At 42.5% G+C, this 13672-nt stretch overlaps 1 protein-coding gene across 1 annotated transcript; it reads right to left on the reverse strand.

Annotated features, from left to right (window-relative positions):
• Positions 1-591: 591 nt before the first annotated feature.
• GRXCR2 (glutaredoxin and cysteine rich domain containing 2) lies at positions 592-13115 on the reverse strand. The gene is made up of 3 exons (XM_010990360.3): positions 12780-13115; positions 6362-6583; positions 592-774 (listed from the first exon to the last, which is right to left on the reverse strand). The coding sequence occupies exons 1-3, from the start codon at positions 13113-13115 to the stop codon at positions 592-594; spliced, it is 741 nt and encodes a 246-aa protein (XP_010988662.2).
• Positions 13116-13672: the final 557 nt, after the last annotated feature.

Genomic DNA, 13672 nt, shown 5'->3' on the forward strand with positions numbered 1-13672 from the left:
ATGTCCTTTATGAAGACATCGTGGCTGTAACTTAGCCCTAAAATAGATTTATTTATTTGGTAATAACTTGGGGGCTGGAAGAAATCATATCACACACACTCATGTATTTAAGCACCAAATTTATCATAAATAGTTTTGACTTGGCTTACAACCTCAGGAGTTTGGAGGCACACAGAAATGTCTTCTCTCATCTTGTCCTAAGAAGTAGCGTTGTTCATTGCCTGCATGCACATTACCCAAACACATCACACAGGAGAGACTCAGGACTTTGAAAGAAAGGCCCCCTCAACAGCAAGAAGCACGGACATCCTGCTTTGTTTCCAGTGAGATACTTGAACACAGTCTTGGACAGATCATTTTAGAGCCAGTTTCCAGTTTCTAATTAAAAAATGCCTCTGCCACTTAGACCCAGAAGGAAATGTTACCAGCCTCGCGAAAAGTCATCAAGCAATGGAGTTTCACCAGGGGAGGAAGTGATCGCAGCCACTGTGGCTTCCCTGCCAGGAGAGGGAGGAGGAGGTGGAGGAGGGGCAGTTTATTAGAAAAGACTTCAGGGAGGATGCGGTAAAAGTGGACATACAAAGCCACGGGCTATTGATTGCAAATCTGGCAAGGCTGCAGGCCATTCTCGTTGCAGGCAGGGCACCGCAGGGCCCGATAGGACTCCTTAAATCTGTTGGCCAGCATCGAGAACTTGCTGCCGTGGCAGAGAGAGCAGGGGGCACTGCCCGACCCTCGGCAGTGAAAACAGCTGTCCTCGGGAAGCTCCCCTTCCTGCAAGAGACAGGTCAGGGTTAAGTTACAGCAGCAGTGCAAGGCCATCGTTCACACGCAAGTCAAAACAGTATGAGGCGGCCAAAGGCTGGGGCAGAAATAGAGGGAAATGCTTCCACAAATGCCAAGGAGAGAACTGGCCGGAAGCACAGGATAATCCCCGCATTTTATCAGAGACTTCCCTGCTGGACCCCTCTAAGACAGCAGCCCCGCCTCCAGGGCATGCACTCCACCAGCTGATCTTCATCTCTCATTCCCCTCTGACATGTTACTCCTGTACGCACTGTGAGGGCAGGACTTAATGTTCCTCACTGCCAAACACTCACAGCGAACACTTGTCCAACGCCTAGGACCTGCCAGGCGCTGTCCTAAGACCGTTCTCTGTATCAGTGCATCTAATCCTCCCAACATCCCAGTGGATGGTGGAAGTATTACCATCCCCATGTTACGGATGGGAACATGAAACCCAGAGAAGCTCAGCTGTGCGCCAGGGGTCGCACAGCTTGAAGAGGCGAAGGCCAGTTTGGATCCCAAGCAGTCAGATGCCAGAGCTCAAGCTCCTAGTGACAACCAGCAGCCCCTTGTCATAGGTCTCCCATAGCAGGTGCTCAAGGGGGATTGTTCGGTGTGACCGAGAGTCGGAGCAGAGGAATGGATGGACGTTACAATCCTTCAAAGCTTAGCCCTGAATTCCTGCAGCACTCTGTCTGTACTCTGAGAACTGTGAAAAGGCCCAGAGGTTAAGAGCTCTGCTCTGGAGCCGGTAGCCTGGAACTGAGGCCTGCCTCTAACACCAACTGCGCACCTTGGACAGTTCCCTTCACCTCCCTAAGTCTGTTTCTGTACCTGTGATCTGGGAGCAATACTGCTTACCTTTCTGAGTAGCTGGAATATTAAACGAGAGTATATGTAAATGCCATAATATATTATCTGGTACATTATAGGTTCTCCACTAAAGTTAGTTTATTTCTAAGCTTTGCGATAAGTCTCCAGTCCCAGACTCAGCTCCCCACCTCACCTCCCAGGGACACCAGAATCTGCCCATTGGCTATTATCATGCTCTTCCCCTAAGACATCACAAGGAAACTGGCAATCTTTGCGCTCTCGTGCAATGACCATGCACAGATCATGAACCTTCTAAGAAATAAGTGGCAATGCCAGATCGATACTAGATTCATCACAAATTCCTGTCCCTTTCACCTTCTGAACATCTCTCAAATCCATCCTGTTTTTCCCATCCCACAATCACAATCCTAATCCAGACACATACTAATTCTGGCTTGAATTCAACCGAGTCCCCTGACTCTGGTCTTGTGAGATGTTCTCCCCACCAGGGCCAGTCTCATTGTCACCTACAATGGTGCTTGACCCACAGAAAGCACCCAAGAAATCTTTCAATGAACACTTGCCCACCAGAAAAACTTAAGGTTAGAACCCAATCTCTGTAGCTGATTTACTTCTTTCATAGATTCTCATCCTTAGGTCTCTCTCCAGCTGGCTTCTAGGGACTTTTCCCCACTCCCAACCCAGCCGACTCGTAACTGTTCTTGGATGTCAGCTTAGCAGCACTTCCTCCAGGAAGCCTTGCCGACCCACACCTCTGGACCAGGTGTTCACGGCACCTCTACTGCACGGCAGGTCTCACCCTCCATTGACAATTCCTGCTGACTAGACAGGCAGTGCTCTGGGCTAGTCCCTTTCCCCATCACCTCCTGGCATCTAGCTCAGTGCCTGGCACAATATTTGCTGCTCATATACTTGCTGAAAAAATAAACACACAAAACAATGATGTCTGGAGAACACCTCCTGTCCTTAAATTCTAGGGACCAATAAGACAGCTGGAGTCCACTGGGTGGCTCAACCAGGCAACACAGCTTTCTTTGGTAACCTAAGAATAAGCATCATCTCTGAAAAGGAAGGCCTACGTTCTGAAAATAGTTCCATTGTGCTGCAAAGTGCCTGGGAAGGTATTAAATTCTATTCATTCTAGAGTTAGAGAATGTAAGTGATTATCCAGTTGACAAAATCCCAAATGATGTCCATGTACCCCTTTGTTAATATTTTATTGGTTGTGGTCACATTCTAATATATTAACAATGAGGAAATTTATTTTACTCCCTTAAAAATATATATCTGTCAAAATACTCTTAAAGCAAATTGCCATGGTCCATTTTTCTGCCAAATCCATCATGTTTTATGTTTTGCCCTTGATCCCACTGAGATTTTAATGATACGTCAATGTTGTCAAAGGAAACACAGTAAAATCCTGCCATAATGCTATACAAGTGATCCAAAAACTCACTGGTGTAGAATGCCAGGTCAGATATTGAAAGATTACTGAAATGCCCTGCCCTAAAGAAGAATAAACCATCAGTCAAATTTCACCTCCTGTCACATGATTATTGCCGCATTAGAGGTTTCACTTGGCGTTTCCATTTTCTGGGGTTACCACCCTTGCTCCCAATACACTCTCAATGTTCTCTTTTTAATGATCCGGTTATTTCAACAGGTGTTTACTGAGCCTCTACCCCGTCTGCATGGTATCAGTGGCTATCGTTCTCAGTATTTTTAAAAATCCTTCTCAGAGAAGATTAAGCAAGAGCACACAGAACACAGCTGCACAGCATAGCTTAGGTTCCAGAATCCAACAGATCTGCCTGAAGCACCCCTTCCTAGCTCCACGACCAAGAAAAAGGAACCCAGCTATCCCCGCGGACTCCCAGGCCCGGGTAGCCCTGGAGATGGCAACCAGCGCCAACCTAGAGGCTGGTTAGCCAAGTGGTGAAGATCGTAAGATTGGTAGTCCGGTGGACCTGGGTTTGACTACTGACTCTGGTCACCTCTGGCAAGTTAGTTAACTCCTCTGAGGCTTCGTCTCCCCAGCTGCAGAATGGGACTACTAATAGTACCCAATTCGCGGAGTCCTTGCGAGATTGAAATGGACTATTGCATGGACAGCACTGGGCATGCTGTCTGGCTATCGGGAACTCTCAGAAGCTGGCAGCTATTATTATTATTATTATTATTATTATTATTATTATTATTATTATTATTATTATTATTATTATTATTAATTACTACCACTACTTTGTTTCAAAGGTAAGAGCACATAAAACATAAAGAAGCCCAGATGAATTATGGTCTCAAATCCACTCAATCCAAGGCCAGATTCTTCCCCTTCTACTTTTCACTGTGGCTCAATTCAATTATTCCTCTCTTTTTCTTTTATCGTTAGTACAGAGGTTCAAACACGGCCTGGCTTTTAGCCCTGCTCTGCTCTTTCATCGCGGTCCTACTGCTCCCCTGTTCCATATAATACAACAAAGGGTCTCTTGGTCAGAAGGGGCTCCTTGATCTTCTTTGACCCTCTCTTCTAGAATAAAAGTTGTCTGGGCATTTACTGCATGAGGGATGGGGCAAATAAATAGCAATTTAAAAGAGCTTAAAGAACAGGCAAGTCAAGTATAAGCTTTCACGGCAACTCTCCGCCGCACACCTCTGTCCTAGTTTACGGCATTACGGCGCTAAGAAACACTGTTCCCTCCAAATTGAATTTAAAGATAATTGTCATAGCAGATCTGTTGTTGCTTTTTCACTCAGACCTGCAGTGTGACCTGCATTTCTGGTCCCCTTCTGAAAATATACGCTCCTACAAGTTACATTAATGGTATGGACAAGAATAGAATTAATGAATTTTAAAGTGGGAAGGTAATGCTTTGGATCACAATGTTCAGCTGTCTGCTTGCTACTCTGCTAGGTTTCAAGAGTGCAGCATAGAAGGCAGAGGCTGAATAAGTCTTGCCAGCTAGTACTTTGGTTTCAAATTTCAGTATTAATAATAAGTTAAATAAAAACATTAATTTATTGAGCACCTATTATATGCCAGGCTCTACTTTTTGGGGGGGGGGGCATTGGAACTAGTGTGTTACACCTAATGTAAATATGTTCCCTGCCCTTGTAGAAATCAAATCCTAGCAGGTAAGAGCAAACATTAACCAAACAATTGCACAAATAAATGTAAGATTGCAACTGTGTGGAGGGGGTGTGAGGTGCCCTGAGGGGTCCACCCTCAGGGATGTTATCCTCATGGAAGTCAGGAGAGGCCTCTCTGAGGCAGTGATGCGGCCACTGAGATGTCAGGGACTAAGGGCAAGGAGGTAGGGAATCTGGAGAATATTCTTGGCACACAGAAGTTGGCTCCAGTAGGAAAGAGCAAAGAACACATACATGAGAGATGCGCAGGTGGGCAGTGTGTCCGGGGCAGAGAGAATGGGGAGAAATGTGTAAGGGGCGAGGCTGAAGAAGCCAGGCCACACAGTGCTTTCTGGAACAAGTGAGGAGTTGGGGTTTTATCCCAAGCGATGAGAGGCCACTGAAAGCTTTGGGCAGGGGAAAGGGTGAGGAAAGGGTGGCATGATCAGATATGCATTTCAAATGCATCTTATCAGTTGTGGGAACAGGTTGGAAAGAGACAGGACCGGTTGCAAACAGAGCTGGAGTCTGGTCATGACCTTCTCGGTCCACTCCCCTAAACTCTCCCAGGACCAGGACATCACTCAAGTGCGAGGAAGCCCCCACTGTGTTATGCCGACCCACGGGGGAGGCTCAGCTTCAAGCCCCAAGAGAAAGGCTCTGAAGAGAGAGAAAATTCCTTTCTGCTGCTATCCAAGCTTTTACTCTCTTGGCTTAAATTCACTGAAACTGCTTTTCCCACCCTCAGCCCCACGCTGTGAACTGTTGAAACGTCATCATCCTTCCCCTCGTCTGAGCATGTCTCAGCAATGGTTTCCAAGATGGCGAGTGAATGCACACCTCTGAAAGGTGTGGGGAGAAAAAGCATTCCAACTGCTTGTAGTTACTTTTTATCCAAAGAAGGCAAGAAATTAAGCTTTAAAAATGTTTTCGAAAGAAGCTGCTATGCTGACTTTTAATGAACTAGTTGACACTGGCACCCTCACTAGTTCAGTCACTAGACAAATGTGGGACCCAAGGGACCATGGCGTAAGTGCGATGTAAAGTGATCTCACTTTACATAAAGTGACGAGGGTATCCCCATTCAGCCGTTCATTTTTAGCGTATTAGAACATATTGCGGTTAACTAACGCCTGGTCTAGTGGATTTACAGATGATTTTGTTTAGTTTCAACTACACTAATCTCCACAAAATCTAAAGACAAGTAGCGTTCCAAGATTTCTTCAAGGAAACTGTGGCTTGAGGATTATCACCAACCATGGGGGCACAAGCGAGCCCCTAAGAAAAGGAAAGAGCTCTTTTTCCCATCTCTAGAACAAGCTGTTCTCAGCCACACTGCAAAGTGAAAACAATACATACCTGATCAGATCCTTGGAAGAAATCATCCAACATAATTTAAATTACGAGTATTTGAAATACGGACTTATAACTATTATGGCTAACCACGTACCATTAAAGTGTAATAAACTTAAAATTCCTTCACATCTTTAATTCATTCAGACATCTTAAGGATTCCTATTCAAAAGGATTCACTTAAATAGCACACAAGCAAAACCACCTGGAGACCACTGCTGCAGGGCCCGCTCCGAGTGGAGAGTGAACCATTCTGACACACCTGTGGGTACCGGTTATGGGGGAAAGTGCCTTCCGTCTCCGGCAAAGGCCCATCGCTCTGGTCTCCATAGATTCCTTCTTTGCTCATCAGAGACTCTTCCTCAGCCTCCTCTTCCTTCTGGAGAATCTTCCTCTTGAAGTCTCTCTTGTCCATTGGAGTTCGAATGATTTTCAGGTTATTTGTGTAGATGATTATCTTTCCAAAATCTATAATAGGCGGGGACTAAAGAATTGAAGAATGAGCGTGGTGATTGGTCACTAGTCACCAAATCCTGGGCTGCAGAACCTCTCCAGAGTCCCAGGAAACAGAGAAACCGTCCAGCACTTGGGATCCCATTATAGCCCAAAGCTGACTCCCTAATTTCTTTGCTCCCTCTGAACATCGTGAACACCAGCTTCTTTCTTCCTGTTGACAGTCAACAACCAAAGTTGAACTAGTCATATATCTAGAATGTAGCAGTCTGCAGGACAGGGACCAGAGCTTCTGTTCCTACTACACACCACATGAGCTGGTATAGGGTTGGGTGGGCACACTGAGTGCTTTTTAATTTGGGGGGGGGAGATTTTTTGTTTGTTTTGTTTTTCTTGGGGGGAGGAGGTAATTAGGTTTATTTATTTATTTTAATGGAGGTACTGGGGATTGAACCCAGGACTTCGGGCATGTTAAGCATGTACTGTACCACTGAGCTCTACCCTCCCCTGCTGAGTGCTTAATAAATATAAAGGAATGCTTTTCAAAAATAAATTTCTCTTGGGGGAGGGTAGAGTTCAGTGGTAGAGTGTATGCTTAGCATCCAGGAGGTCCTGGGTTAAATCCCCAGTACCTCCGTTAAAAAAAAATAATAATAATAAAAAAATAAATTTCTCTCCAAAATTTTTTGCATAAATAATGATAGTAGATACAATTTATTATTATTATTATTATTATTATTATTATTATTATTATTATTATTATTATTATATTATTATTATTATTATTATTAATAGCATTTATTGTGTGTCAGGCAAAATACTAAGCATTTTACAAATATGATCTCACTTCCCTCCCAAATATCCCTGTGAGACAGATACTATGATTTCTGCATTTTACCAATGAGAAAACTGAGTCTCGGTGGGGTTAAGATGCTTCCAAGTTTACAGAGTTACTGAGGGTTTGTGGCTGGGATTCAAACTCAAGTCTGTCTCCCTCTAAAGTCCATATTCTTAAAACATACAATGAGCTATTCACAAACATTTTCCCCTTGCAAAAATAAGATCATTATATATATATATATATGAGTATATATATGTGTGTGTGTATATATATGTGTGTATATACATGTGTGTGTATACGTGTACATATACATGTATATATACACTTGTGTACACATACACATACATACTTGTTTTTTCACTATTCATACAATATGAAAATCTTTTTATGTCAATAAATACACTTCTATAGCATCATTACTAATAGCTTATGTTCTGTTCCATGGATTTACCCTGTGTTACTTACTTGTTTGCTGAGAAATAATTTGGGCAATACTATAATGCAATAGAGAAGCAGGGGGAGTAAATGTTTAGATGTTACTTAACTAAGAGCACATATTTCTTTGCAGAGCTAGGATAGCTGGGAGGCGGAGAGGGGAACAACACTGGATCCCAACTCCACTGTTCACTAATTGTGAGATTCAGGAAAATCATTTGGGTTCTCGGAACCTCAGTTTGCTCATGTAAATGGGCTGACATCTAATGGGTGGCCACCACCAAAGACAAACTAGTTATTAAAATATACAAATATTTCCATACTGGGTGGTAAACAGGATGCTGTCCTGAGACTCCTGACTGCCTTCCTGTTACTCCAGCCTCTCTTTAGGGAGCCTCTAACGTCCTAAAACCCAGGAATGTAGAAGCTAATGCTTAGGATCCCAGGTTTTAGGACCCTACCTTAACACTCCTCTGGCTTCTATACCAATTAGGCAATGTTCCTGTGGTTAAATATTTTGACTCTTTGGTTAAATACTTTGATTCTTGTCCCTGAGGCTAAATGTATCGACATCTAGGAGTGGGAGTGCAATGAAGAATATGTAAAACAGTCTGCAAAAGCTGAAGGTACTATGCAAATGATGTGCATTGCTACTGTTGCATTAAAAACTATCCTTTAGCAGGACACATACAGTCATGCTTCACAGCTAAGTTCCCCAGTGTAGTTTTCCCTTTTTTTACAGACCTGTATAAGCCAAATCTATTTAGATGCCACGGTCAAGCAGTCTCCCATTGAAAGCCCTCATGTATTCAGTCACAGCCTGGCTTGAGCGGGACTTCAAAACTCAGGTCCCCTTCCTTGAAATATCCACGGAGTTTTTGATAATTATTTATAAAGCCACTAACTTCCTAGCTGGCCCTGTTTTCTCTCCCTCTCTTCAAGGGATCATGTGGCAGCTTCCATTTCCTACTGTTTGATGCAGGCTGGGTTCCTGTTTCACACTCTGGACTATCGGTTTCTGAACATCAGAAGATAAAGATGGTGGCACTTTTGGAAGGTTCCATTTCCAGTAATAGCCAAAGAGGTTCAGTTACTAGAAAGCTTCCTTTTTTTTTTTTTTTTTTCTCCACATGGAGGACTGGTTTTTCCAAGGCAAATTCTCAATATACTAAAAAAGAATCTGCAGCTATCTGGTCCAACCTCCTCCCTCAAAGCCGGTCAATATCTGAGACTCTCAGATTAGCGAATTTATTTTTAATTTACTCCAGAGATGGAGGGTCCCAAATCACCTTGAAGATGTGTTTAAGTTTCACTCACCCTGACAGCCAAGTTCTTCCTTGTGTCTAAGGAAACTCTCTGGGTGTAACTAAAGTTCACGTTATCTGGTTACACCCAATTGCCTGTGAGGAACACCCACTCTTACATGATACAGGGCCAGGATGGAGCCAGGAATTTTTGTTTCCTTCCATAGCGCCCAGAATGGCAGCTTATGTGATTAAACATTCATAAATACTCTGATGTCAAAAGCAACATGACTGGGGATTGCCATTCAAGGACCACAAAACCTCACTGCTCTGTGTTTAAATGCAGATACGCCTTAGCGAGTACTAGAAACTCAGTGGACTTTGGAGGGAGGCAGACATGAGTCCAAATTATATTCAAATATTATTTGACCGCTGTGTGAGATCAAGAAGTTATTTAACCCCAAGGAACTTCTGTTTTTTTTTCAGTATGTAAAAGAGAATTGTTGTGAAGATGAAATTGCATAATATGTACAAAGGGTATGTTCACTAACATACACTGAACATTTCATTTTTCGTTTCTCTCTCATTTTTTAATGAACCTTATAAAAATGGTTTCAATTCTTTAAAATATCTGATTGTTCATTACCACTTTCTCTATCCATCATGTAAAATTTTAAAAGACTCGATATTTCTTTGATAAGAACCTAGCCATTATCACACTGGTAGGTAACATTTCCCGAGCATACACAATGTTCCAGGCACGATGCTAAGTCCTTCTTATGTATTATATATTTTTTAATCACCACACCAGTCTTCATAAGTACTTCTGTTGTCACAAGGGGAAGTGGCTTGCCCAAGCTCACACAGTTAAGTGGGTAAAATGGACAGCGAGCCCAGGTATAACTGACATTAGAACCTTGCTTTTTATTATTACTTTATTGCGGCAAAATATACATAACATAAAATTTACCGCTTTAGCCTTTTGTAAGGTACAGTTCGGTGGCTTTAGTACGTTCACATTGTTGTGAAACCATCTCCACCTCCCATCTCCAGAACTTTTTCTTATTCCCAAACTGAAACTCTGGACCTATTAAACTCCACCTTCTCCCGTCCCCAGCCCCTGGCAAGCACAGTTCTACTTTCTGTCTCTATAAGTCAATCTGATGCCATTAGGACCTCATATAAGTGGACTCATACAATCATGTTTTTAAAAATGGCTTATTTCACTTAGCATACATCTTCAAGGTTCATCCATGTCGTAGCGTGTGTCAGAATTTCCTTCCTTTTAAGGCTGAACAATATTCTATTGTATGTATGTACCTCATTTTGTTTGTCCACTCATCTATTGGTGGACATTTGAATTGTTCCCACATGTGGGCAATTGTGCTGCTATGAATACTGCTGTATAAATATCTGTTCCTTTTATTTATTTGTTATTAATTTTAGGGGGGCAATCAGGCTTATTTATTGAGGAGATACTGGGGAATCGAACCCAGGACCTCCTGCATACTAAGCATGTGCTCTACCACTTGAACTACACTCTCCTCCCTTTCAGATCCCTTACTTTAAATTGTGGTGCTTAACAGCTACCCAACATTGCTGCAGAGTCAATATTTACCCTGGGTTGTTTTAGCGTTGGATTTGTTACTGAAAGATCATGACTTCCCAGCTCTCATTTCCTTGTTTTAGCTAAGTACCACACTGACCACCTGTTTCAGTGGGTGGAGCAGCAAGAATCCATCCTGACCATCCTCAGACCAACAGGCTGGCTGACAGTGGGATGTGGCATTGGATCAGGAAACACAGAAAGCCAGGATAACCAGATCGAGCAGAAACCAAACCTGGAAGCTGATCTCTAGAGTGCTATGTTTAAGCCCACTGTGCGGTGCAGCCATGAAGTCTCGGCTATCTGATTTTATTAAGTTCCTGCTAATCATACTTTTACATAGATGCCAAGTTTGATACATGACTTACAAAGGGCAAGCAGTCCAATATCATAAACTGTGGCCTTGTACAAGGTTTGTATAAACTATGACTTTGTCAATTCTAAACCTACAAATGAGATTTAGTTAAAAAGAGGTACTGTAAGCACAAGACATGGCCAAGTACCTAGGACACAATAAATACTCAATAAATGGTAACTATGATCATCTTCATCATTAATAGTGGCCTTATTCTCTTAAAAGGAACATTCCATAGGGCCAAAAGCATGGGGAATCAGAAGACCTGGGTTGGTTTTTTTTTTTTTTAATTTTTATTTTAGGGCTAAACTTTAATAGAATGTGAAAGTTTGAACTCTTACACTTTTAAACAAACAAAACTTAAAAATTACTGATTGGTTGAAAATGGTTTTATGGGAAAACAAATCTGTAACAAAAACTTGGCATTGAGTGTGAAGGCTTCACTGTTTGAGCAAAGTGTACAGTTTCCCAGAAGACCTGGGTTTTATTCTCACTCTTCACCTAATGCCCTGATTATAGTGGGTGAGTCCCTTACAACTTGGCACTCAGTTTTCCTCATTTGCCAAGTGGAAATGACCATACTATGCCTTTCTCCTCAAGGTTGTGGAGAAGACCCTATGATACAGAAGGTGATAATGTTTTGCAATGCATAAGTCACTCCACTAATGTTAGGAGTTGTTTATTCCAGCCCCCTTTAATATCAAAAAGAAACCTGGTATTAGCTTTGATAAATGTAGACATGCCCTTAATTATTCTTTCACCAATGCCAGCAAGGCCAGTACATTTGTCTGCTATGGATGTATTATCTGTTCCCCTAGGAAATTAACAATAAAAAATGATTAGAGAGTAATTATCTAAACTTCACACTTTAAAGATGAAAACATATCCTGGTGTGCTATTCATTAATAACCTGGTACATTATATAATTGCATTTCATCTTTTTTTTTTTTTAAAGGCATTCACGGTCCTGCTGGCAGAGAGCACACACACATCTATTAGTTTGTGGAAATCAGTGAATAATTCCCAGGTTCTTCTAGCTTGAAAGAAAATCATGTATGGACTTTTGATTAACCGTGGTACTGGAGAAGATAACCGAAATTCACAGATAAAAATACATGTTTCAGTCGAACTATTAGCTCAAACGTCTTCCCCATGTAACATTTCGTCTGGCAAATTTGCTTTTCACCATTTCTTCCCAGGACTCCAACTACCCAGTGCTCAGGCTAATGAGCAATGGAAAGGCTAAATAAATAAATAAATAAATAAACACATTTTTAAAAAAGGAAGCAGCAGGAGGGAGATAAGAAATAAAACAAGACATGGAGAAACCACAAGCTAAATAACTGGCTGAAGTAAAATGAGCAAGCACCTCAAACGCTTAGCTCTTTCAGGAAGCAAAGCAACCCGCTGCCGCATAATCTTCTACACCGGCAGTCCGGCAGCCTGAAAACCACTGCATCTCTATTTCATTTACTTACCGAGATAACCCAGCCAAAGACCCAATTACCATTTGTTGCCCTGGATGGAATTTGAATACTACCTATGCTTACTGCATTTTCCAATAAGTAGTCAACCAGCATGTTATATTTTGTCCCAGAAATATTATTCTGAGAGTGGCTTCACATTTGGTGCACCTCTAGCTCTGGCTGGTACTGGAGCATGAGCAGGATACAGATGGGAAACATTTAGGTGTTTCTCTAAACACATTTTCATCCTGAAAGCTTCTACGCCATGTGCAATACCAACCTTATGGTCATTCGCCTTGTAATCGTTGAAGAAAGGCTGGCTGCCTGCCAAAGTGTAGGCACTGCCCTCTCTAACCACGCTGATCCTCTGAGCAGTCAGCTTGGGGGAGCACGGTCGGGGCTTGGGGGCTTCCCCAGACCTGTAAACACCATCCACTGGTTCAAGGGCCTCTTGGAGAAAACTGTGAGGATATTCCTCCTTTGGCGACTCTAATTCCTGTCCATCCTCAAAGACCTGCTTCAACACCCGGCCACTGTAGGAGGAAGAGATTTTAAAGCGTACTTTCCGGGGTTTGCTGTCGCTCTTCTGGCTCAGCTTCTTCTCGGGATCCTCCATGAGCAGAAATTTCACCCTGTGGTTTCCAGGCTTCCGTGGAGCCAGTGGAACTTGGGGCTCCGAGAAAAAGGCATTTTATTTTCTCTCCTCCTGCATATAATTAATTCAGGTTGGTGCTGGGGTATGCTCAGTTTACAGCAACTGACACCCACACATTAAATATTGATAGGCCCTCATGCAAAGGCAGGCAATTGCAGGCTGGTGGAATGGATGGAGCATAAGACAAGACTGGGTCCCCTCTGAATTCCAAACCCACCTATAACTTCTCCCCAACCCTGGCTTTTCTTAGCATGAACATGAGTAGGTTTATTTAGACTGAATAAGTAACCAGTTCAATAAGGATCAGTCAGCAAGTGTCTTGTTATTTTCACTAACAACTGACCTAGTGAACATTTCATAGGTGCCAGAGATTTTTACGTGCAATATCTTTGTTCTCACAATAAAACTACAATGAGAGTGTTATTGTCCCCATTTTACAGAAGGGAAAGTAAGGTTCAAAGCAGTTTCCCCATTTTTCTGCTCTATTGTACAGTCAAGGAACAGAGCCAAGATTTGAA

The sequence above is a fragment of the Camelus dromedarius genome, chromosome 3 (genome assembly GCF_036321535.1).
Source record: "Camelus dromedarius isolate mCamDro1 chromosome 3, mCamDro1.pat, whole genome shotgun sequence".
NCBI classification, from domain to species: Eukaryota; Metazoa; Chordata; class Mammalia; order Artiodactyla; family Camelidae; genus Camelus; species Camelus dromedarius.

Coding starts and splice junctions, on each gene's coding strand:
- GRXCR2 (XM_010990360.3), bottom strand. CDS start 13,115: ATGGAGGATCCCGAGAAGAAGCTGAGCCAGAAGAGCGACAGCAAACCC. Junction 6,584..12,779: donor ACAAGGCGAATGACCATAAG/GTTGGTATTGCA, acceptor TCAATTCTTTAG/TCCCCGCCTATTATAGATTT. Junction 775..6,361: donor CCCATAACCGGTACCCACAG/GTGTGTCAGAAT, acceptor TGTCTCTTGCAG/GAAGGGGAGCTTCCCGAGGA.